The following is a 23167-nucleotide window of genomic DNA, read 5'->3' on the forward strand; positions in this document are numbered from 1 at the left end:
TGAACTATTATTAACAGATCAGCATTCATAAAAAGGCAGAGGGACAGCAATACATGTTTAAAGAGGAGAAAGTTGCATTTTAGCTCTGAAATACACTTGCATGTCTTGGCCACTAGGTGTCAGGCTATGTCCAATGATGTCCCCAAAGGAAGCTCAGTGTCAGCAGTAACACTTTCAAAGTGTGCAAACACATACTCGGACTAAGCCCATGCAGAGTTTATAACATCAGAGAATAATCACAACCAACATCAGTTTCTCAAAATATAATGAATTAAATTCTTTTCAAGAATCTAAGAGTAGGATGATACTGACATCTTGCTCTTTAATGCAAATGTGCCTAGTATTCAAATTTAAAGGAAAGCTGTTTTCCATGTATTTTGACAGAGGAAAGCAAAAGGCAAAAAGAAACCTCCAACAACCTACGAGACATGAAGATGAGTCTGGACATGACATCCGACCCGCTGTTCCCACATCAAACAGCATGTAACCTTAGGGGTTGGTCTCAACCGCAGCAGTCTGAGGGTCAAGTAGTCACACAGAACAGAATCTACTCTTCGCTTTCACACATTAAATGCAGAGCTACTGACAGATGTTTCGTCTCTGTCGTTAGCTAAGCCCTGGGGCTGGGAGGTGCACTAGCATCTCTAGGTTTATCCAAGCTTCCAGACAAACACAAATATACAGTGTAGTTAGTTCGATTAGATAAAATCGATGTATATTATATCAAATTTTAATGAAGACAAAAAAGATTGGAAAAATAGATTCTTATTTCTAGACAAATAGGAAATCATAAATCTAAAAAATATAGACACTATGACTGCATTTACATGTAACTCTAGTAACTAATTCAAGATATTCAACGTTTCAGGTAAGATTAAAGAATATTACACCAAATACATCCAATAATAAAGGAGTGTCACCGTATTGTTGAAGCAGTTTTGCCAATGGATTAGTGAAAAGTATTAGACAGTATGCGAAGGCTGTCGTTATGAACATGTACAATACAACAGATAGCACGAAGTCTAGCGTTTTCAAGGAGAATTGTGCTTTCCTCATACACAATGAAAACAAGTGATGGGAACAATATTTTCTGAAGGAAGTGTGCTCCTTCTTAAGGTTTCTATTACTGGTAAAATATCTCAACAGCATAAAGTGACACCATCTATTCAGTAATATATCTGGTGTTCATCATTCTACCAAGATTTTTTTCAGCTACTTGTAAATCTAGTGAAAGCTCCACTTAACCTCGACATGTTGCTCAATGCCTCTTAGCTCTACATTAAAATGAGTTGTGTGATTAACAGTTAATTTATCTTGAAATACTTAAGAGCAAAATAACAGAAGGTTAAATGAAATACTGTTGAAATACATCTTAGTTTAAGAAAAAAAGCATTGATACATTTCTAACATTTCTCTCATGAAACCACCTTCCCTGTGAGCTCTATAAGGCCATCATTCTATAAGAAGTATGAGCAAATATGAGCATGTACATGCGTTGGAAACCCAAGAGGATCCAAATTGTTATATTGGTATACTGCATTTTGTTTCATTTGTTTAATTCCAATGCCTGCTGCTTTCACATGGCATTGAATTAGAGTGACATGTCACAAAAACTGGTTTCATGTTTCATTGTTCTAATCAAGCTTTAAACCAAAAGTCACAACTGCCCTCTCTAGATACAAATATAAATAGTAAGTCTTGTACAACTATAAGCTTCTGATATATTTTTCTTAACATTTATTCACAGATTTTGTGTTTTCTGTCCCTTTACTATATGCCACAGCTGCACAGGTTTATTGAACATTTCTCTGTGGCAGGAGAACAAGGGATAGTGAGAAGGGAGAAAGAGCGAGAGAGGGCACTCTGATCATTCAGACAGCAGTCGAGAGAAGGATATTTCCGCTTACACAGCAGCCATTAAATAACAGACCCACACAGGGGCAGAAAATAACACATACACACATGTTGTGGTGCTATTAGCCCATACAACTGAAATATACAGCCGATAGCAGGAACAGTGAATTCTGGGTAATTAATAGGAGTTAATAGGTGTGTGTCTGTAAGAAAACACTAGAGATAGATGGGGAAGGAAGAGACAAACCATTCTTGAACTGTGAGTGTAAGGTTCCGCTTTTCAACCCACAAGTACAGTTAAGAATATAAGGACTCCAGAACAGGATCAATATGGGTGTAAATATAAACCAGTATGATTCGGAAATGGGTAAATTTAAAGATATGACTACACCAATACACGGACCTCTGAATCGATCAACTTGTCGGTGGCCCGATTTTAAAGTTATGAATCAGTTGAGTGAAGCTGCTACTTCCTCAGAGTGTCTTCAAACTCTCATAAAAGTTCAAAGGTGCGAGACTCTTGCAAGATGCAGCACAGAAACATTAGCATAGCATTTCCAAGTAAACAGCTCTTAAGTACAGTATCTTAGCATTAACCTGGTGAGATGGCATGGTGAAACCTGTGCAGAAGATGAGGATGCTACTAAAGCTAGCACTAGCAAGAACACACACCCACAACTCAGCGAGGTCTAAGGTAATTACGACGTCTATAGCCCCGTTTATTGCTCAGGGCTTACGGCCTGTCTGCTTTTGAATGTGTTGCTATCATTAGTTGTATTCTACAACTGCTGGTAGTACTGCACACTGTTAACTGTCTTTGTCAACTGAATCTATCTACTGAATTTAACCATACTGTACACTGTTTACAGTCTACTGACAGTTGCTGCACAGTGCACACTGTTAAATTAATCTAAATTGTTTAATTTGTTATCAGTTCTAAATATTTGTCTGATTGTTAATCACAGGTGTGATTTTATACACTGATCATTACAAGGAAGCAGGAGGACACAGACAGTCAGGGACATCCAGTTCACAGAGGTCCAAAGCAGATTGATCCAGCTTAGAGAGATCCTGCTCATGGAGATTCAGACAACAGGATAGTTGTTCCAGGATGAGACAACAGGTAAGTTTTTTAAACAAAGAGGTCTACGCAGATTAAGATAAAGATATACACAATAGTAAGTAAAATATATGGGCTTCCCTGGTCTTCTGAAATATTTATTTGAAGGTAAGGAATGCCACATTTATATAATTGGCATATTCTAATTTACAATAGAAAATAAATGTCTACATGAAAAAAAAAAGCTGTATCGCATTGCACCAAAATGTTCCATAATAAATTAGCCCATGCATCTAGATATGTCTCGATTTGTCTTATAAGGGACAGATGCACACCCCTAATAATTTACCAGTTTTGAGTCAGAATTGTTTTTAAAGAGGTCAAATGGGCCTTTAAGTTCTGTCTCTGCATCTGAGAAGAACCATATAAGCGGTAATGAACTCCTTCACAACCACTTTTAGAACAGCTCTGAGCAGCCTCCACTAAATGGATCAGCCAATACCAGCTATGATCCAGGTACCACGTTAACATGGCTGTATACAGCAGATACAGCTTAGGGTGGATGTTTTCCACTATTGGACAGTCCCTCTCTAGTAAAATTTAAGTGTGTGTGTGTTTGACATTAGAACGCCGTTTTCACATTCAATGCTTCAAGTTAAAATTTTCTCTGCGCTGGTGGCCAGAATGTGTAGAATCAAAGCCCCAAGTGCACATGCACCGAGACTGGACTTGACAGAGAAGTAGGAGACATCTTGTGCCCTGCCATTAACTTGAACCTAATCGCAGCATGTAAATAACACCGCCTGAATATGACTAATGTTTGGCGCTAAATCTACACATCATGATTTCTGTCACAGTGCAAGTGATTCACCGTTTTCTCAATTTTGTCCAACAGTGCTTAAATGAATAGTTGATGAATGTAATAGTGGAACAACAAAAAAATAATCATAACTATCACAATGTAATTTATAAAGCAAATCTACCAACCACGTACTAGTTCCAGCTTCTCAATTTTAAAAATGTTGTCTTCTGACGGTTTAAGGCCATTGTGATTTAAAGATCTGTTGGGTGTAATCTGAACAAATTTCCTTAGGAGCTCAGTATTTGTGATAGACATTTTTCACATTTCATAGACCAAATGATTAGATGTATTTTTCTTAATTTACAGATTAAACTGTAATTACAGTTCCCGCTGCTTTAGTTAAGGAGGCTTTTCTCCAATTCTAAATCTAAACCAAGCTCACAAAACTTCTTGCCTGCCAGCTAAATGAGCTGATTTAGATAATCGGCCATGATGTGCCCGTCTCCTTGTAAACTAACAATTACAAGTGCTGTGCATCTTTTTTTTTTTTTTCTCCATGCCTCATTAAAAATGACATTTTATGACCTTGCCTCTTTGGCCTGTGTCTGCTCCAAGGAGGTTTTCACTGCAGACCCATGACCCCTGCAAAATAATGCCACACTGTTTTTCTGTGTCCACTTGCTGAAGTGTCAGAGCCAGACAGAGTTGTAGTGATTCAGTCTGTGTTATGGGATGTCACAAATCACCCTGCTACAATACTTTCATTTACCTGCCACTGGCAAGTTGAGAAATTTCAAGTGCAACACTGGGGATGGATAAGATATTTGTTTTGCTTTATTTTGTACTCAATGTTAAAGTAACCTATGTTTCACAATAGGCGTGTTTAACTGCATATTCTACAAACAGAAGTAGGGAAATGCCTCGAATATTAAATAATACTGGGGTTTCCCCAAGGAAATTGGTAATCAGAGGCCTGGACAATTAATCCATTTGATTGGGTTAAACAAAACAATATGCTACAGCAACAAAGTTTCCCCAAATTCAGCTATTCAAGTTGTGATATGCAAGATATGAAATTAAGATCTATGACGGCTATGTTTGAGTTAGGGTATGTATGTGTAAAGTGAACCTTAAAATGAATGCATGTAGGATTCTGGAGGCCGGTATATACTTTTTCTTTTTTTTTTATAAATTAAATAATATTTACGATAGCAAGAAATGAAGAATTACACACAGTGTGCTGATTTGTAATTTTCTGTACAGGAAAAAAACCTTGAAAAGCCCTTTACATTAAACACATATACAGAGAGACAAACATACAAGTTCTCCAAAAAGAGCATAGTTAAACTGCTTTGAAGACAGCAGCAGAAATATGGAGGATATAGAATGGGTTCTCTCTGTCTAGTAGTCTGTCTGTAAGAGCAGACCGCTGAAGAGAGCGTAAATCAGCAGATGCATTTGGCTTATTATAGCCATATAATGAGTTAGTCTCAAACTGTTGCTGATGTTTCTTTGTGTACGTGTACTTAGACCTGCTTGTGCATACAAATTTGAGTAGCAGGTCTTGAGATTGGCGAGTGAGATTATGTAAATCAAAGCAAGAATGAAAACCAAGGAGAGGCAGACCGGCAGAAAGCAGAGAAGCCACTTTCAGAGGCAAATGAGTGAAGCATTCACAGTTCTGTCAGATGATCATTCAAAATGGATGCACACTCGGTTAATGGCTGGGCTTTCCAACAGGGAAATTGCGTGATTTTACTGACTGATGCAAATTGCAAAGGATGTGTCCTGGGCATCAAATAAGCACCAGTCCCATGCTGGTAAAATATGCAAGTGACTGGTAGACTTGTTAACACACCAAAAGAGACAATGCTAACTAAAAAGTAGCTGGTAAAATGTGAACATTTACAAGCCATTTGGCTGGTGGAAAAAGCTGATTTTGCACCATGGATGTGACATTTTGTATTAATAAACAACAAATATTGTCTTGCATTTGTCGTAACGCTATTTTCACCTGTCATTAGAGCACCCAAAATACTGCTGGCATAAATACCAATACCAGTGTGCAGGCACCAGCTTTCCCTCATTCATACAGGCCTTTACAATAATGGCATAAACAGTATACACTGTACACTACATGTTGCCAGTACAGATTGGACTGGGATATCCACCAATTAAAAGTTGGTTTTGAGGCACTAGTAGAGATATGAATATTCACATTTTCTTAACTATGATTGTGCACTAGGACAAGGCCTCTGCAATCCACTATGTTCTACTGAAGAGATCTAAAAGTCAAACTTAAGATGGATTTACATATATTTGTTTTGTCAGCATGATTCACTTATTAGTCATGACCAGACAAATTTGTTGTCAAGCCATGCCAATTAGTTTACTGTATTTTTTATGGTTATGATTCTGCCTCTGCCCTGTCTGCAGTTTCACTTAGTTCCTAAATTGGCCTACTATCACAAACAAACATCCATTGTCCAGTCACAAAAAGTCAGAGCCAGTGACTTGCCAGGGCAAAGTGCCAAAAAATATCTTTGACAAAATAAACCAGAAAGTGCTCAATTGTAATATAAGAGAAATTCATTTAAAAAAGATTTGTATTTAGGAGGTCATTGCCAATCTATAGATGCTTTACAAACCTTTATAGACTCTAAGCAGACTTAAAACCTTTTAAATTCTGATTATCAAATGCCTAAACCATTAAGTAATACCACAGAAATCACTGTTCTCATGCCTTCACTGGTTATTTATAGAGGTAGATAGAAAACAAATGACCTGTCTGTGAAGATGGATGTGGAGTTATTTCTGTGTTCTGTGACTTGAAATAGGTAATGTGGTGTTAGGGTTGTATCATTTCTTTCTTCATATTAATATTGTGTGAATAGGTCTGGGAGACAGAGTTGGATGAGAGAGGGGAGTAAGAGGACAGGTGAGGGGCTGAGTGTGTGGAGTGTGACGGTGGTTGGGCAAACAGGGTGCAGATATGGAGGGTAATGGAATATAAGAGAATTAATTTATTCCTACTGTATACGTGTTGAAGAAAGTTGATTACAATATCAGCTTGTATACTTAAAACAAATCTCTGACCACTGAACATTAAGTAGAGGAAAAGGGTTGGTATGTGTGGTCTATGTCATCTTGTTACCCGTGCTGAGTTAACACTGCTTACAGCGTTGCCAGGGCAACATACTGAGTGTACTGATGATATCTTAGAGGGGGAAGCAGCGCTTGGGCCGGCACACCCAAACACAGCTGAAAACTTTCCTATGAATACAGCCTAAGCAGGAAATTACCAATAGCAGTGACATATTGCACACATTCAAAGCCGTATGGTTGACACGGTTTCAACCTAAAAAGCCTTGAAAAGCAAGAAAAAACAAAATTATCTATCAAATGCTCATTTGAGCATGGCAGTAAAAGAGCAGGGTCTGATAATGACGTAGTCACTGTTTACAGGAACCCTGCCTGTTGACACATGCTTAGTTAGTTAGTTACAACTTCCAAGCAACCTGTGACACAGAGAAAAAAAACATTGATTATAGAGTCCAGAAAAAACACTGTGAGACTGTGAGAGAGATTACGACTGTATGTCAGTCCAAGTGGGGCACGTTTGCTGCATGACTGCTCATAGTCCAAGGTCTACTGTTGTTAATGGAGACACAAACCCCCCCGCCCCCCACCCGCCTCCACTTAAAACAAGGGAGGACACTGTCGCTGTGTCTCTATACAAGCCTGTCTGCTCTAAAACTGGCTGAACAAACTTAAATGCTTTACCCATGTCTGTGCCCTATAAAGGACTTCAAGGGTCTTGCGAAATGTTAAATGGTCCTGTTAAATTAAATACTGTGTAATACAGTAGAGGTCGATGTTTATCTGTTTTGTGTCATTAATTCTGCGCTGTGCATAGGCACTGAATTCCCTGGGATGACAGCGATTACTTTTTCAATGACTCTGGCAAAGTGGCACTGTTCCTGAGAAACATCAGCAACTTGCAGTTTGCAAGATACTCTAACATTTGCTGATGTTTTCTCCTTGGTGTCGTGAGAGCCCTGAGACATCTTTTGGGAGCTAATTATGGTGGTAAAACAACAAAGACCACATTAATTGAGACTAACTACAATTAGATACCTGATATATAGCCCTCTACTTTGATGAGGATGTTAAACATGGGCCACAAGCAGCACCTCACAGACAACTGAATGATAGGCCTGCTGCTGGAGATGGCGTTGAGATGGGGATGATGATGTTATAAGGAGAGCTAATCTCCCTTAGAGCAAGATGACCCAAACTGACAGGGCACCATTGGCTTTGCATGTTATGTTTGAGATGATTTTTGGAAGAAAATGAACTAGAGAGGCCAAATGGGAGGGGATCAGATTAACTTGGGTTGATGACTTTCAAGAGTTACAAAATCCTGTCCAATAGCATTATAAACTGTTGTGCAGTTTTGTGGCATTAAATGCAATAAATCCCACAGTGCCACATCTCAAACTCAACTTCCTAGATCATACGTCACTGATTAATCAGCAGTATGTGAACAACTAATAGTTGGCCCCACCACTATTTTCAGTTCGAAAGCCAAGTTACTGTAGAAGGCAAGAGCTTAATCCATGAAGGTGCAAACAGGAGGTATTTCATCTGAATTTCTCACTCATCATAACATGCTCCTCTCCTTCTCTCCTATTCTAATCAATACAGCTATACACACAGGCTTTATAACAGTTTGCATTTCATACATGAATACCCTCAGGCTTTAACTTTTTTTGACTACATGAACCAAGAAATTTCTAATCTCTTGTACTGACAGATTTGTCAATACAAAATAGGCATATTAAAATACTGTGTAGGAAAGTAATGAAAAGAGGTTTTACTTCCAGGCCCCTGATAAGCCACATTGTCACTTTTAGCAATAAGTTGAACAATGTCACAGTGTGGCGAGCTCTCAACTTCCCCTATGTATTAAATCACTATACAGTATATCAATGGTTCTCCAGCCCCAGGTAGTACAGTTTCAAAACACACAGCCCTGTGTTACCTTTCAATCACCAGAGCAAAAATATTCAGAAATAAATTGTCCGATAACCTATAATAATAAACCCTAATATGACTCTGGAGTAATATCAGTCATTCTTAAAATGACTGCTTGTGGGGGAACAAAACCAAGGAGACAGCCACACATGCACACCAAAAAACACAACAAGGAAATTACATCACACACCAACTTACGTCACACACCAATAACTGCAAGTTGTGCATAGGAAACAAAGAAAAAGCCTATAATTTGGGGGGATAATAAGAATGGGTCTCACAGAAACACTCGAGATATTTAAAGGAATGACTAAAGGCAAACACCACACAACTCAATTGTGCCCTTGGGAGGAGAGAGAAAGGGGGTAGGCGGTGTCTTTGTTCATACGGGTCAGGAAAAAACAACAGAAGCCCTAAAATACTACTGTCCACCCCCAACTACCACCCACATCCCCATCTCACTACAATATCAGCAATGCAATCATTACAGACATTGTTTTATTCTCATCATTCACAAGATACCAAACTGTAGCAACAATAAATATTCAATGACAATGATGACTGCAATAACCAACAGAACAACCTTATACATTCTGTGAAATTCCACAAAATGTTGAGGCGAAAATATTACAGCAAGTGCAGTTTCCTTTTAATTCATTTTCATATATCCTGCTAGTGTGCTTGGTTCACTGCCAAAGCTGCCTGCTACCCTGATGCTGCAACATGTCCCAACAAACTTTACCTTTTTGTTTCATGATTGCACGATTCACAGACCACAGCTTACTTTGCACCTCTTACCTCAATACCAATTGGAAAAAAAACTCTGGCTGTGGGGTGTAAAGCCTTCAGAGTCATTTAAATAACGGCTGTATCCTGATGTCTAGCGTCTTAGAAGTGATGATGCTGCCACACAGCACATCTAAACTCATCCACCTACACAGGTCGTCTGCTCAGGAGCGGAGTGGAGCTTCCATCAGCATACTTTGCACTTTGCGGTAGCATCACTCACACACAACACAAGTTCATCTACTGTATACAAATCTCAAACTTTCACCACCTAATTACCACAAGAACTGGTAAGTATCACCTACGCACACATTCTCTCCACCCCCCTCATATCCTCACACACTCAGTCCACTGTACCAGCACACAGAGACTTGGCTGATATGCATGCATCAGTGACTGCTCCTACTGATGACTAAAGCCTTCAAAATCAACCGAGACAGAGGCAGGGTTTGTTCCTGTGATGGCTGAGAGGCCATCATAAGAATAACTGTACGAAATGAGAACTGCCTAATAATGAAGCTGCATAAAGTGACGGAGGGAGAGCACAGGAAGGTTCTCAGTCTCTTACTGGTGTTGTTGTGTCCCTGTCCACCTCTGTGTGTACGACCACAATATGAATTCTGGCTTCTGCCTTCATATGCTTGAATGCAATGAATCTCCAGCTTGTGGGCTTAGGTGAGTAAAATGTGAGTAATACACTGTAATTTTCATAGCAATAATTACATTTTTGACTTATCTTATAAACACAGTTTAAAATTCCAAAAAGTACCTCTCAAATCTGTTAAGAGCAAACCCTCCATCAATAAAGGATCTCTGGAACAGACAATAAACTCGACATCTACAGCTCTGATGGGGTTGCATCAGGTATCAGTCAGTTGATAATCTCATTGCACATAGGAGAAGTGTCTGAAAGTGCAGATGCAGGCTACAGGTAAGCTAGCTGTTCTGCTAGCTGCTCTTTGAAGTATTGTCTTTTTCCTTAGGACAAAAACAATACTTTTTTAAATTTGAAAATGTTTAATGAGCCGTTCTCTACCTGAAATATTATAAACTAGCTTATAGTTATGTTAGTTTTCTACTCTTATTTTGAATGTAGTTTTTGCAGGTCTTAGACTGGGCAGGAAAGATGTTTGGGAAAAACACTAAATCACTGAATGTGACACATTTGTCAGTGCCAGTGATGTCCCAACGCCTCAACCATACCTGTCAGGTACCTTCAGCTGATGATGAGCTGTGAAGAATCCCATATTTTGTCAAACATATGGTGTATGTGACTAAGTCAATATCTCCTATTGTTATTGCCCATTATTCCTCACATAATTTCCCCAAGCCAATTTTGGCAGCAGACTATTAATGAAGTGCTATTGAGCTGTGTGCACAGTCAATGAAAATTAAAGCCACAGAGCTCTGTTGAAAAGGGTGCCTCACATATATTTCTACGCATCATTTGGGATTAACTCACGTTTAACATTATTGTTATTGCCTGTGGTCTGAATCCGTTCCAGCTACCTGTTACCGGACTATAATTACTAAAGCCTCTGCTATACTTCAGCACACATAGTGATTATAATGTGAACTAATAGCAGATTTCAGGTTAATCTTGGTTTCCTACACGCCTCGCCAAGACACAACAGGGTGTGCATCTGTGACCAGCAGCTAAATTTCTCCCACAGACTTAAATGTCTTAACACTGTGCTCAATGCTGGCAACAGGCATAGACTGCCCTCCTACACACACTCAGTTGTGTGAGCGACACGTAGGCCCATGCTGTTTACAGTCATGGTGTTGAGATACACAGAGCAGTCTGAGATTAGCTGTAATCTGTCAGGGGGAGAGTGGGGAGAGTCACAGAGAAGGACTGACACTGTAATCCTAGCTAAGCCCCCCATACACAACACAGGTGTCACACGTAGAAGCAAGAGCACTCATATCTGTAAGGATCTGTCTGCAAGTTTGTCTACCCAGCTTACAAGTGTACTCCTCTTGTTAACAAGCAGACAGTACCAGTACATACATACATACATACATACATACATACATACATACATACATACATACATACATACATAGAAACTGGGGAAACAACACTGCCACCTCCTTCTCTGACGAAGATTGACAGAAAACACTACCTCTCTCAAACGTTAGTAGAAACTGGAGAGGACACAACATATTATGCAGTTGCAGAAAAATAATCCGAGGTTTTGAAAGGTGTGAGGGGAAGGATTTCAGAGCTATTTGACCACCCGACAAGCATACTAGCAGCTGAATAAGCAACATCATATCATAGCCAGCTCAGTAAGTCTTTTTTCACAGCATAAACAAGAACTACAGGCTCGGGCTCACACTCACAAACACACGCATGAAACAGCTCAATTTCTGACTGACTAATAATCACAAAACCTGAAAGAGAAATACAAGAAGTATCGAGGCAGCTGATCATGTAAAAATAATAGCGTCATCATCATCATGTTACATCATGTTCAATTGATTTTCAATAATGTTTTTAGCAAGAAATTAGCAGAACACCCCAACTTCATTTAGAATAGTGGTAATAAAAAGCAATATAATAAGCAAGATGATATTGTATTGATAAAGTCGAAGCTGTTCGGCAGAAACTCAAAAGCCTTCTATATGCTGCTCCAGCAGTTCTGTCTTTTACAAGCACCAGAGAAGAAAGCTAATCAGAGATGCTGCAGCTGGAAAACACATAAGGAAATGTTGTCGTATACATTACCAGTATAAAATGGGGAATTCAAACTTCTGTGTGACCAGTCTGTGGCAGGCAAATATGTTGGTAAAGCAGTGGTTAGACCAGACAATTTGTCATTTTTTAATCAAAAATGCCAAACATTCTCTCACTTTGAGTTTCTAATATGTCAGAATTTACTGCCTTTCTTTGAGGAAATACAACAGTGAACTTCTGATGGACATTTCTAACTATTTTTTGACATTTTGATGACCAAACTAACTCACACTCTATGCCTGCGTATGTAAGTACTGTTCCTAGGAGCCAACTGCACTGTATGTTTTACATGTCTCCCAATCACGACATACCTGATTCAAATGATCAACTTGTTATCAAGCGCCATGGAAGCCTGAAAACGACCCGGTTATCTAAGTCAGGTGTGTTGTAGCCGGGGGACAGGTAAAACATGCAGGACAATATATCCCCAAGAACGGGACTGAAAAACACTGCTCTAGGCTGAAGCCACTACACTTGAGGTGGGATCACATTACCATGATATGTTTTTCCATTTTTTTCTGATGACAGTGAATGAAATTTAAATTGCGATGCAAATGGTAGTGAAAGATTTCAATGTTTCCCTGTAGGTCGACTGCTTTGGCAGGGGGACTTCTTAGACTTGGGACAGGCTATCTTAACTACTTTTCTGGTAAAAGGGTTGAATGTTGGATTTAAAAGGAAAAATTCAACAACAGAAACATCACACTGACCTGGGGTAATACAGTTAGTCAGTGTTATCAATCTCCAGTCTGGAATGTTTTAATCCTGTCTACTAAGGCTCCAATAATAAAACCCCACTCTATGTTTTAATATTATCCAGGCTTCTAATGCATCTAAGCCTCCAAAGGTTTGATAGTGGGCTGTGTATATGTGTGTAAACATATTTATTCGACCACTGGTACCTCCTTGCACAATTGATGGAAAGGAGGGAAGGAGAGAGATAAGGTTAAGTAATAATGGGAATGAATAAGGAAGCATCCTGTTCGCTATTTTGGTACAACTTCCTGACAAAGCCCTCAGAATTTAAGAAATAATATCACAGGGTGGAAAACCGACATATCTGTGTGCATGCTTTTGTGCATGCATGCATGCATACAAACACAACTAGAAAAAGTAAGAAGGAGAAGTGAGATTGAACAGATGATGAAATGAGTGTGTGAACAATAAGTGAACACCCAGATCAGAGCAGTTTAAACACAAATTTCATGTCAGTTTACATTGAAGTATCTTTTCATTAAAGACTGATGTGCACAGAGGTAGCAGTTTATTTGTATCAAAATCACAACAATAAACATTGTGTGACAGAGTGTCTTGATAAGCCAGTTTTTTTTTTAACTGAACAGAGTAGTGAAGGCCTTTGAAAAACATATGAGCAGGTGAAACTGACTGTGGCAAATATTCAACAGCTCAGGGCAACAAACTGTATGCTCAGATGAATTGTTCAAAGTTCTCCGTTGAGGAAGGGGAAATGAGCATGACAAAGAATGACATGCAGAGAAACAGAAAGCCGTTTCCTCTATAGCCTCTCTGTATCACACTTAGAGACACGCATGGCTGCAGCATAAGGCCTCTAATCAACACAAACCACAAGACATGAGGTTATGCCCAAACAACACACAAGTAACACAAAATAGTCATCTGCACCAACACTTGTCACAGCTTATCCTCAGAGCGCAAGCTGGCTGTTGACTGACCTCACTCTTCGACAAACATTAATTGTTTGTACCGGTGTTCAATGTCGTGCATTGTCCCTTTAGGACTTAACATCACCCTTTGCACAGTAGCCTAAAAATACCATATGTAATATCTAAAACAAAAAAAGGTTCCCCATTAAGCCTGCAGAATGCTGTCTCAGGGGTTTGACTATTTAGGCAGCAACGCCAATTCTGCCCTCTGTGAATTTGTTCATGGTGGCTCAAAAGAGAAAAGCAACATTGTTTGTCAACTCCACGGCTTCTCCTTTAGACATTCAGTCAATTAGGCGGATAGGAGAGCAAGTGCTAACAGAAAGTACGGTAGTTATCAGGAGTTAGCAAAATGGATTGCATCTTTCTATAACATATAAACGTCTAATTTCACCAAGGCTGAATCTTATTGTTACTTTCATTATTATCCTGCAAATTACTTTTTGGATTAATTGTACATTTTTTTATTGTTCATAATCTGTCAATTATTTTCTCGATAAAGATTCATCAAGAAGTTGTTCAGTCTATCAAATGTCAGGAAATTGTGAAAAATGTCGACTAGCATTTTCCAGAGCCAACAAAACTTAAATATAAATCACTTTAAATTGAAAAAGGAGTAAAGCAAAAAGGAAATATTTACACTGAAGTAGCTGGAATCGAAGAATTTTGACTACTACTACTGAAACCGATTATAAAAATACTTGGTAATTAATCATACTAATACCTTGTCAGACCAACAGTCAAATGCAAGGCTGGACCACCATCATTAGATTGTACCCACTGACTGCTCATCTGTGAGATGTCTCAAGTACTATACGGTCATCAGGTACTAGACGCATTGTAATGAGCTGGCACAGGCTCATGAAGTCAGCTGTGCAGTCTGAGATAAAAATAATCCCATCTGAATAAATCAGCCATTCAGGTGAAGGTGAGATTACTTTGCAAGTATGGTATTTCAGTGCTCCAGTGACTCTGCATTCCTCTGTGTGCCTGCCCCAACAAATTGGTCACTGGCACTTTTATTACACAACTCAGCCCTCATATCCAGTCAGAACAGGCTTCAGAAAACCAAACACAGCCCTCAGCTGAGCCAACATCTGCTTGTTTTTATCTGTAGAGTACAGTAACGACAGAGCAAGCAGAGAACACAATGCATGTTAATCATCATGCATCATGCTCATCCATTGCAAATGATTCCAACACGTGTCATTATTCATTATGTCAGTACTGGTGTGTGGACAGGATATATGTCTAACCTGAGATTGAATGACAATTGCAGCAAGCCAGGCATTTAAAATTACAGCCAGAAATCAATATGAAAGAATCTAAAGATAAAAATAGCTGCAAGATAATCCATCAAATGTCTCATTGAGTTAGCAGAACCGCTCCGTGTGAGTGAAAACGTTCACTCATGTTGCAACCAATTATTTTATCTTTGACAGCTAACACCTGCCATTAAATCACTGACTTTGGGTGTGACCACAGGTGTCACATGCTTCAAAGTTTCAACCATAGAGAGAAATTCAGAACGGTTTCCTGCTCTGGGTGATTCAAAACCTCTCTACCCTTTGGCTGTGTTTTAGAGTCAACTTCAGTAATTTACGCTTTCCATACCCACCACACCACCTGTAACTTGTTATTATCACTGACTGCACCCACACTCGTGCACATTTTCTGCCTTCCTTAATTTCCTTATCTGCATTTCTCCTTTTTGGCTCCTTTCCCACACCTTCTTTTGCCTTCCGTCAAACACTTCTCTTTACTCCCTCTCTCAATTTGTCCCACCCCTTCTTCCACACCAGTCCCTGCTCATTGATGGCTCACTTGCTTTCCCTTGCTCAGTCCTTCTCTCTAAAATATTCCCGTTCACTCTGAGCCAAGAGGCCCATGCCACTAGCAGTCCATTAACCACTCCAGTTTCACGCTGGCACTCAGTCATCCTATTCTTCAGCTCACAGTATGCTCTTCTTCCCCATGAGATGTAGAGAACAGGAAACTGTGTGTGCCTTCGAGGTGTGTGTGTGTGTGTGTGTGTGTGTGTGTGTGTGTGTGTGTGTGTGTGTGTGTGTGTGTGTGTGTGTGTTGGGGGAATAGAACAGACATAAAAAGGGAAAAGGGCAAAAGAGACCCACTGTGCACAAAGCAAATTTTTAACTACTCCACTTGACTTGGACGACTTGAGTCAGAGTCTGACTGAAGAGTTGTGACCTGACCGGTGTATTTCATGGCGTTATCTTAAATGAAGCATTTGCTGAGGTGGTTCCCCCAGGAAGTAGGTGCACTGTTGCACAAAGGCTCATGCAGGCACAAGAGTTTATGCTTCACGAGACGCACACTTAGCTTTGCAATTAATCAGATGTTAAATGTTGAACACCAACATGTCAAAATATGTTCTCACCGGCAACTATTTGGACAGCAACTCCATATGCAATACTGCATACAAAAGTTGCATACTTCAATTGAAGGTTTTTGTTCATTAATGTTGTGACTGGTCATGCTTAAGTGTATTGTGGTTTTTCATTTGAAGCAGCAACATAAATGCATTACTTCAGATAAGAAGGGGTACAAAAAAAATCCAATTGTACATCAACATTAACAATGCCAAAGCCATTAATGTCATAAAGAAAGTCAATGCAAATTATCTTTTAATAACATGACAGAAGTAACCTAATAGTATAGGCTGGGGTAGCATTCATGAGAAAGCTGGCATATTTTCAAGCTGTATGGATATTCAACATGAGAAAAAAAAAATTATGTACTGTTAAGATACCTGCCTGAGGGTTCTCTGTTTGGTACCAACTACAACAGGTTCCAGTTCAAGAATGCAATGTGCATCTGCTCGTTTGCTCTAATGCTTGTATGACACAAATTATAACTTTGCCAGTTATCAGGACTGGTTCTATTCTTTTCAGTTAAAGCTCAGTTGTAGGTAATGCAAGCAACCCATCCCTTTTACAGAATCATATCTCTGAAAGGAGAGTGCGATCACACTGGCTCAAAATCCAACCCATGGTATTATCAAACTGAAATGACAATCAGAGTGGCACTCTGCAGAGTGCATTCCTCTGCCAAGGGTCAACAGTCCCCTTTGTACTCACTCATAGATAGCAGCCACTAATATTTACTTAATTTGTTTTAACAATAAATCATACATTATTCCCTGAAAAGTCTAAAGTATCTCACAATGTTAAAGAGTATTTCATTTATCTGTCCCTTTATCCATATCTGAACCAATATTTAATCAGGTCTATTCTGGTCCAAGACCCATCCTCTATCTTTGACAGAGGTAATAAGAAATGCCAATAACTAGTAAATAACCTAATAAGCAATGAGAGAAGTCCAAGGATGTACCAGAAGCCCCAAAAAAGCATGCCCAAGTTGCACAACTCATTCCAAATATTGGTTATTGTTCTTCTCATGAACTATTTCTTATCAGGGGCTGAAAGAAAAGTCTAGCTACTTGAGAAACATTCCAGCAAAAAAACAGATAACCTGCCAAACTCAACAAGATGTCCCAGAGCCAGAATCTGTGATCTACAGTTCACCTTGTATCCCAAACAACTGCCCAAGGCTGTGATCCCTGGCTAATCCACACGCACGCCTGCCTGCTGGGTTGAGCCAGCCTTTTTATGTCAACAGCATTCATGGATGCTGATCTTTTCTGTCTCTGTGGGCCTGAGGAACACAGATAGTGCTTCAGGGAGCACAGCTAATGTGACCTGCTTTTGGCTTAAAATCAAATACATGGATCATCCTCAGCTACAGAGGTACATATAAGCACAGCAAATCACGTTAAGCATTCCAATGAAACATAACTACAGGTTAGATATGCTGAGAAAAACAGCACGCATGTGAATTGACACACACACAGTCCAAGGGGGGTTGATGTCGGGGGTTAGGCAACATTTTATGCGCGGAACGATGATGGGTAGAATATAAAAGGACAAAAATGTCGATCTGTTATAAATTCAGCACGCTGGAAACAGTCCAGTATCTGTCTGAATGCCAAACCTAGTTGAAGTGGCAGTTCCATGGCATTATTCCAACATACTGTATAAAAAGTAATCAAATCTGTCTTAGATTCATCCAAAAACAGTGACTGTGTCCAGAAAAAGAGATGATGACTAAAACTGGATAGCACTCACTTCTTCATTCAGTCTCAGACATCACAATAAAGAGACATTCACAGAAGTGTGATTTAATAAATACCACAACAGGACACCACATACACATCATGAAATCATACATATCACATCGAATCATCACTGGTACGTTTGAGGAGAGGCAAATGTCGAGAGTGATGAAGTCCGATAAGCTAATGCCATAGACAAGATAGCTAAGCGGGACGGCATCACAACGCAGACCAAGCATGCCACACATAATTTGACACTCCTTAAACTCCTTCTGAACCCTGACTGTGCACGGTGTAATAAATATTCTGACTGAATGGGCTCAAATTGCAGAGTTAGTGGTGTACTGTTGTCAAGGACATACTTCTCTGTATGGACTACTACTCTGAGGTGGGCAGTCTAGCTACACACACACAGACATGCATTCACCCTCAGACTCATGTAAGCAGTGTTATCACAGGACATTGCGCAATTGGTTTCTGTCTATGACTAATGTTTACTAACTGCGTCACCTAAACCAACATCCACATTAACACCATTGATTCCAACACTTTTTTTTTAAAGTAATTAAAACTTTTTCTGTCTCTTGTTCTTAAAAGGCTGAAAAAGACAAGACTGTTGTGCTGTTACAGTACAGTATGGACCGCTTTTTAATACTCCACTGACTGTGTCTGTATGCCAGTTTAATATCATGTGCCCATTCTTGTCATCAAAATCATGTCTTCACCAAAGACAGAGTACAACCCTTACCACACCTGCTTGGCATTTGTGCTATTTTTGGGCTCCTTGACTGGTGGTACTATTTACATGAAAAGGTTCTCAAATAAAGCCTGGATAAACTGCTCTGTACTGAACTGTTCAGTTTGCGTTCATCCCTGCCAACAGGTTATAAAACACCTTGTGGTTTAAAATGAGGGGGCACCAGATGTGTCCTCTGTGCATCCTCTATGGTTACCGCTTGTCACTGTGTGGAATATCAGTTTTCACCTGTTGCTAGACATGGCCAACGGCTTAAGTTACGCAACAGTTTTTACTGGCTGGTGACAGGCATCGTTGCTGATGACTCTTACTGCTCCCATCAAGACACCACACTGAATCACACATGCTGACACAGCCAGGTAAACACAACATGATCTCACAGTGATTAAGTCACCTTGGGAAAATTTGATGCCACACCTTACCATAGAAGGTTCTGCCCCTAATCTGACACAACTAACATGTTCTGTTTAAAATGAAGTCCCCCCCAATAAGAAAAAAAAAATCAATCAATCTTGACTTAGTACATGTGTTCACACTGATGTGTGACAGTTGTTGACGTGCTGCAATGTCAGCACCGCATAACCTCAGCGTCGTTGCACAGCCCAGCTCCACAAAGTTGGAGGGACAGCTACTTCCTCATGTGTTGACATCAACTTCGACCTGAATCATGAGTCCTACGGGGCTAGTACTGCAACCTGTATGACAGCTTGTGCACAGCTTTTGGGGGTGAAATTAAAAACAGGTATGGTGGTGGTGGTTTTGTTCCTTCACTTGACACATGAAAGAACAAAATGTAACATCAGTTAAATTGGGAGCAACACTTTTGAGCCCTCGTCCCTTCGACCAACACCGACGTGCAACAGGTTTAAAACCTGTGGGATACTCACAAATTTCTTTTTCCCATCTCCATCCTCGTAGTTCTTCTTTGACTTCTTGTCCTTCTTGGGACCAGCAGCTGAGGCAGAGTTCCCCGTGTTGGGATCCATGTTCATAAATTAATCCGTTTACTTGAATTAGGTGTCAAAATAAACCCGTGTGGGCGGTAATCTCCCAACACGCAAACGTAGAAAACAAAAAAACAAAAAAAAAGAATATTTCCTCGGAACGGTGTGAAAAGGATAACTGTGAAATTCCCTTAGGCCTAGGCTAGTCCCCTGGCTAACTAGCCACAATTAGCACTGTGTTGCTAATGATTTGGTAGGAAGCCAACGACTCCGAACGAACCCCCTCGCTAAGCCGCCTGTCTGTGTCAGTGAAGGAGGGAAATTCAAAGCACAAGCCCGAGAGTCTTAGGGGCGAAAAGTACGAAAACAGCCTGTCTGAGCTCGCAGACGGCAAACGAGACGTCTATCCCGACTGTATAAACGTCTAACACAACCCCAAACTTTAACAGTGTGAGTTTTGAGTCCCGAAAAGTATGATACTAACTGTGCTAACGTTAGCTTTAGCTAGGCTAGCTTGTCTGGCTACAGTAGGTAAAAAAAAACAAACAAACAAAAAAACCGCTTCCACGAGTTGTTTCGGTGACTACAACACGGCTGAAGGGCTGTTGTTACGGATGAGTTGTCCCGACGGCGTCTCCCAGATTAGTTTCCATGACTGCTACAACTTTAGTTAACTTTTTTTTAACCCCTGAATGACAGAAGTGGGGGAAGCGACTGCGTCTGTAGCGCCGGAGGAGTCTTCCTGTTCTTCTGACAGTCCGCTCGGAGCTGCAGGGGGAGGAGCCTGCGCGAGGCTGCTGCTACACCTGAGAGGATTTAACTGACACCAACAGCGATCAGTGCACAGATCTGTGATCACTGCACAGATCTGTGATCAGTGCATAGATCTGTGGGGCTCATGGATCATCCCAGCACAGTGGAGGTGTTATTGTAAAAAACGAGGATTCGTATGTCTGTAAGTTTGCTGTTTCCGTGGCATCGCTGTTCATTTGGATGCTAGACTACAAGCCCACACAGGAAGTGGCGTATTCATGTGTTGTGTCATAATTGTGTCACAATGTAGAATCCACACAGAAGAGGTGAAAAGACACACAGATTGGTCAATCCAAATGTAAAATGGGCAGTGTTGTAGTAGAATAAGTCACCAGCAGCAGGCAGCACACAACAGGTAACCTGACTGTTACTGCTGAGCTATGTAGTTATCAAATGAACACTAACTTCTGGCACCATTCCCCCATAGACTACACTGAAGTTGATCTAGTTGTTCATGTAAAATAAATCAGTGAAAGGGAGACAAGTTTTCCTGAGCAATTTGGAAAATATAACTTAACTAAAGAGCTGTAGGCTGCCTTTCTAGAGAGGTTGTGTTGCCTGTAATTAAAGGATGATTTAACCCGAAAATTAAAAATGAAGTCACTATTTTCTCAGCCTCAGGCTGATGGGACGTCAGGTGAAGCTTGGCGATCCACCACACATTTCTGGAGCCTCAGTGTTGCAGTATTCTCCTGAATAAATGGAATAGATGGGGACTTGTTTGTTTTTTGTTATTTAAAAAATAAATAAATAAATAAAACAAACAAACAAAAGAAAAAACAAATTGGCTCCATACAGCTAGTCTGGCTGAATCCAAGTCTACAGAAGACCTGAGAACACAAATTGATCTGAAAAGACACTATTTACGCCCCGACAAACGATTGAGCTTTGGCATCCACATTCACAGTGTGCATGCTAACACTTTTAGCTTAGCAGCTACGGTGAAGACTTCGACTTAAGAACGTGTAAATGATGTCTTTTCAAGTTAATTTGGTATCTCACGATGTCTGGAAGCGTGGATGTATGGAGCCATTCTAATGTGTTTTCACATTTTAAACAGGTCCCTGTCTACTTCAGTTGTCCAGACCAGTGCCGCGATCCTGTTTAGCTGTGAAGCTTTAAAAATATTTTGCAGCTCCCAAAACTTCACCTGACTTTCCATCTGCAATAGAGTGAGTGGGTACTAACTGATTTTTCATTTTTTGGTGAACCTGTCCTTTGAAGGATTCTGTGGGATGTGATCTCTTCTTTGCCGTTTACACTTCTGTCTGTGACACACATCTCTGTCTCCTCGACTTTTTAAGGTTTAGATGTAAGATTCGTCAGAAAACATCTGCTCAGACATCTATGGTAATAATTACACCGGCAATTTATCTTATCTCTCATATCTAGAGAGGAATTCGAGAGAGGGGGCCAAGCCATACCTGAGTTGTGCAAGTGTCATGATAATGGTTAGAGTTCAGTGCTGCAATTATCTCTCCTTCCTTGTTGAACTACCAACACAAGTGGTGCTGCTTCATTTGTCTTGTGCATTTTTTATTTTTTATTTTTTTGTATAAATATCATGTTTCAACGTGGCCGTCTCGGGCACATTTTGTTCTGTAACCACAGCGAGTAAAAAAAAAAATAATCAGACTCGGGGCGCCACCGTGCGGTGACAGGCGCTACTGCGTCACCAGAGACACAGCGTGCCAGGCAAAGTTAATGCACCAATAGGAAGCGGTTGGCGCAGCCTCCTTTATAATGTCCCCTAAAATGATTTCCTCGCGCTCACGAAAGGAAATGATCTTTAAATATAAAAGGCAATCGCAGCAAATGGTAGAATCAAGAATGCGCAGTCCTCTGAACATGCTGACTAAAGGCAGATGTGGCCTCCTGTCTCCCACTTGCATTTTTTAATGCTTCCTCTCAGATCCAGAAGATATTCTGATTACGCGCCACAGACAAACAATAATCACCAGCGTTTAGCTCATCAGTGCTACATCTCGGATGAAGCATCCAGGGGTCACTGAATGAATATTCAGAGGCATTCAGGCTCCACTTCTCCCGGCTTGACTCATTTTGAGATATAATTTTCGATACTTGAAATTCAGTGTTTTCTTACCTCTCAGACAGTCCTGGACACACACAAACACACACACACACACACACACACACACACACACACACACACACACACACACACACACACACACACACACACAATGAGACACGCGGGGACAGGATTACAGAGATAGGCTCATCCGTCTGTCTTGGTATGTGAGCGATGTTTTCCAACAACAAGATTGGAGAGGATTTGCGCACCACCGGTGGCACTGAAACCGACAACAGTTTGGTTTATCGCACAGGTCTCGTCATAAACTTCAGCCTCGAGTGTTCATTCTGCAGGACGTCAGCGCGATAAATTGTTGGGGGAAAGGTTAATTAAAAGAGAAAGTGCGCATCACGGCTTGCGGCCCCATGAGACTCATGAAAACGTCTCTACGTGCGTATGAAATGATTTACAGTTGGCCCTGCGCGCCAGCTGCAGCATCATCCCCCAGCGTCCATTCAC

General features: G+C 40.3%; 1 protein-coding gene across 2 annotated transcripts in view; it reads right to left on the minus strand.

The window, feature by feature from the left end:
• LOC119007135 (protein diaphanous homolog 1-like) overlaps positions 1 to 20574 on the minus strand; it is a 95807-nt gene extending 75233 nt beyond the window's left edge. For both annotated transcript variants that reach the window (XM_037076545.1, XM_037076544.1), the window contains exon 1: positions 19744 to 20574. In XM_037076545.1, coding sequence (XP_036932440.1) covers positions 19744 to 19848 — 105 coding nt within the window. In that variant the 5' untranslated portion in view covers positions 19849 to 20574. The remainder of the gene's footprint in view (positions 1 to 19743) is intronic.
• Between the last annotated feature and the right edge of the window lie 2593 nt (positions 20575 to 23167).

The sequence above is a fragment of the Acanthopagrus latus genome, chromosome 18 (genome assembly GCF_904848185.1).
Source record: "Acanthopagrus latus isolate v.2019 chromosome 18, fAcaLat1.1, whole genome shotgun sequence".
Classification (NCBI taxonomy): Eukaryota; Metazoa; Chordata; class Actinopteri; order Spariformes; family Sparidae; genus Acanthopagrus; species Acanthopagrus latus.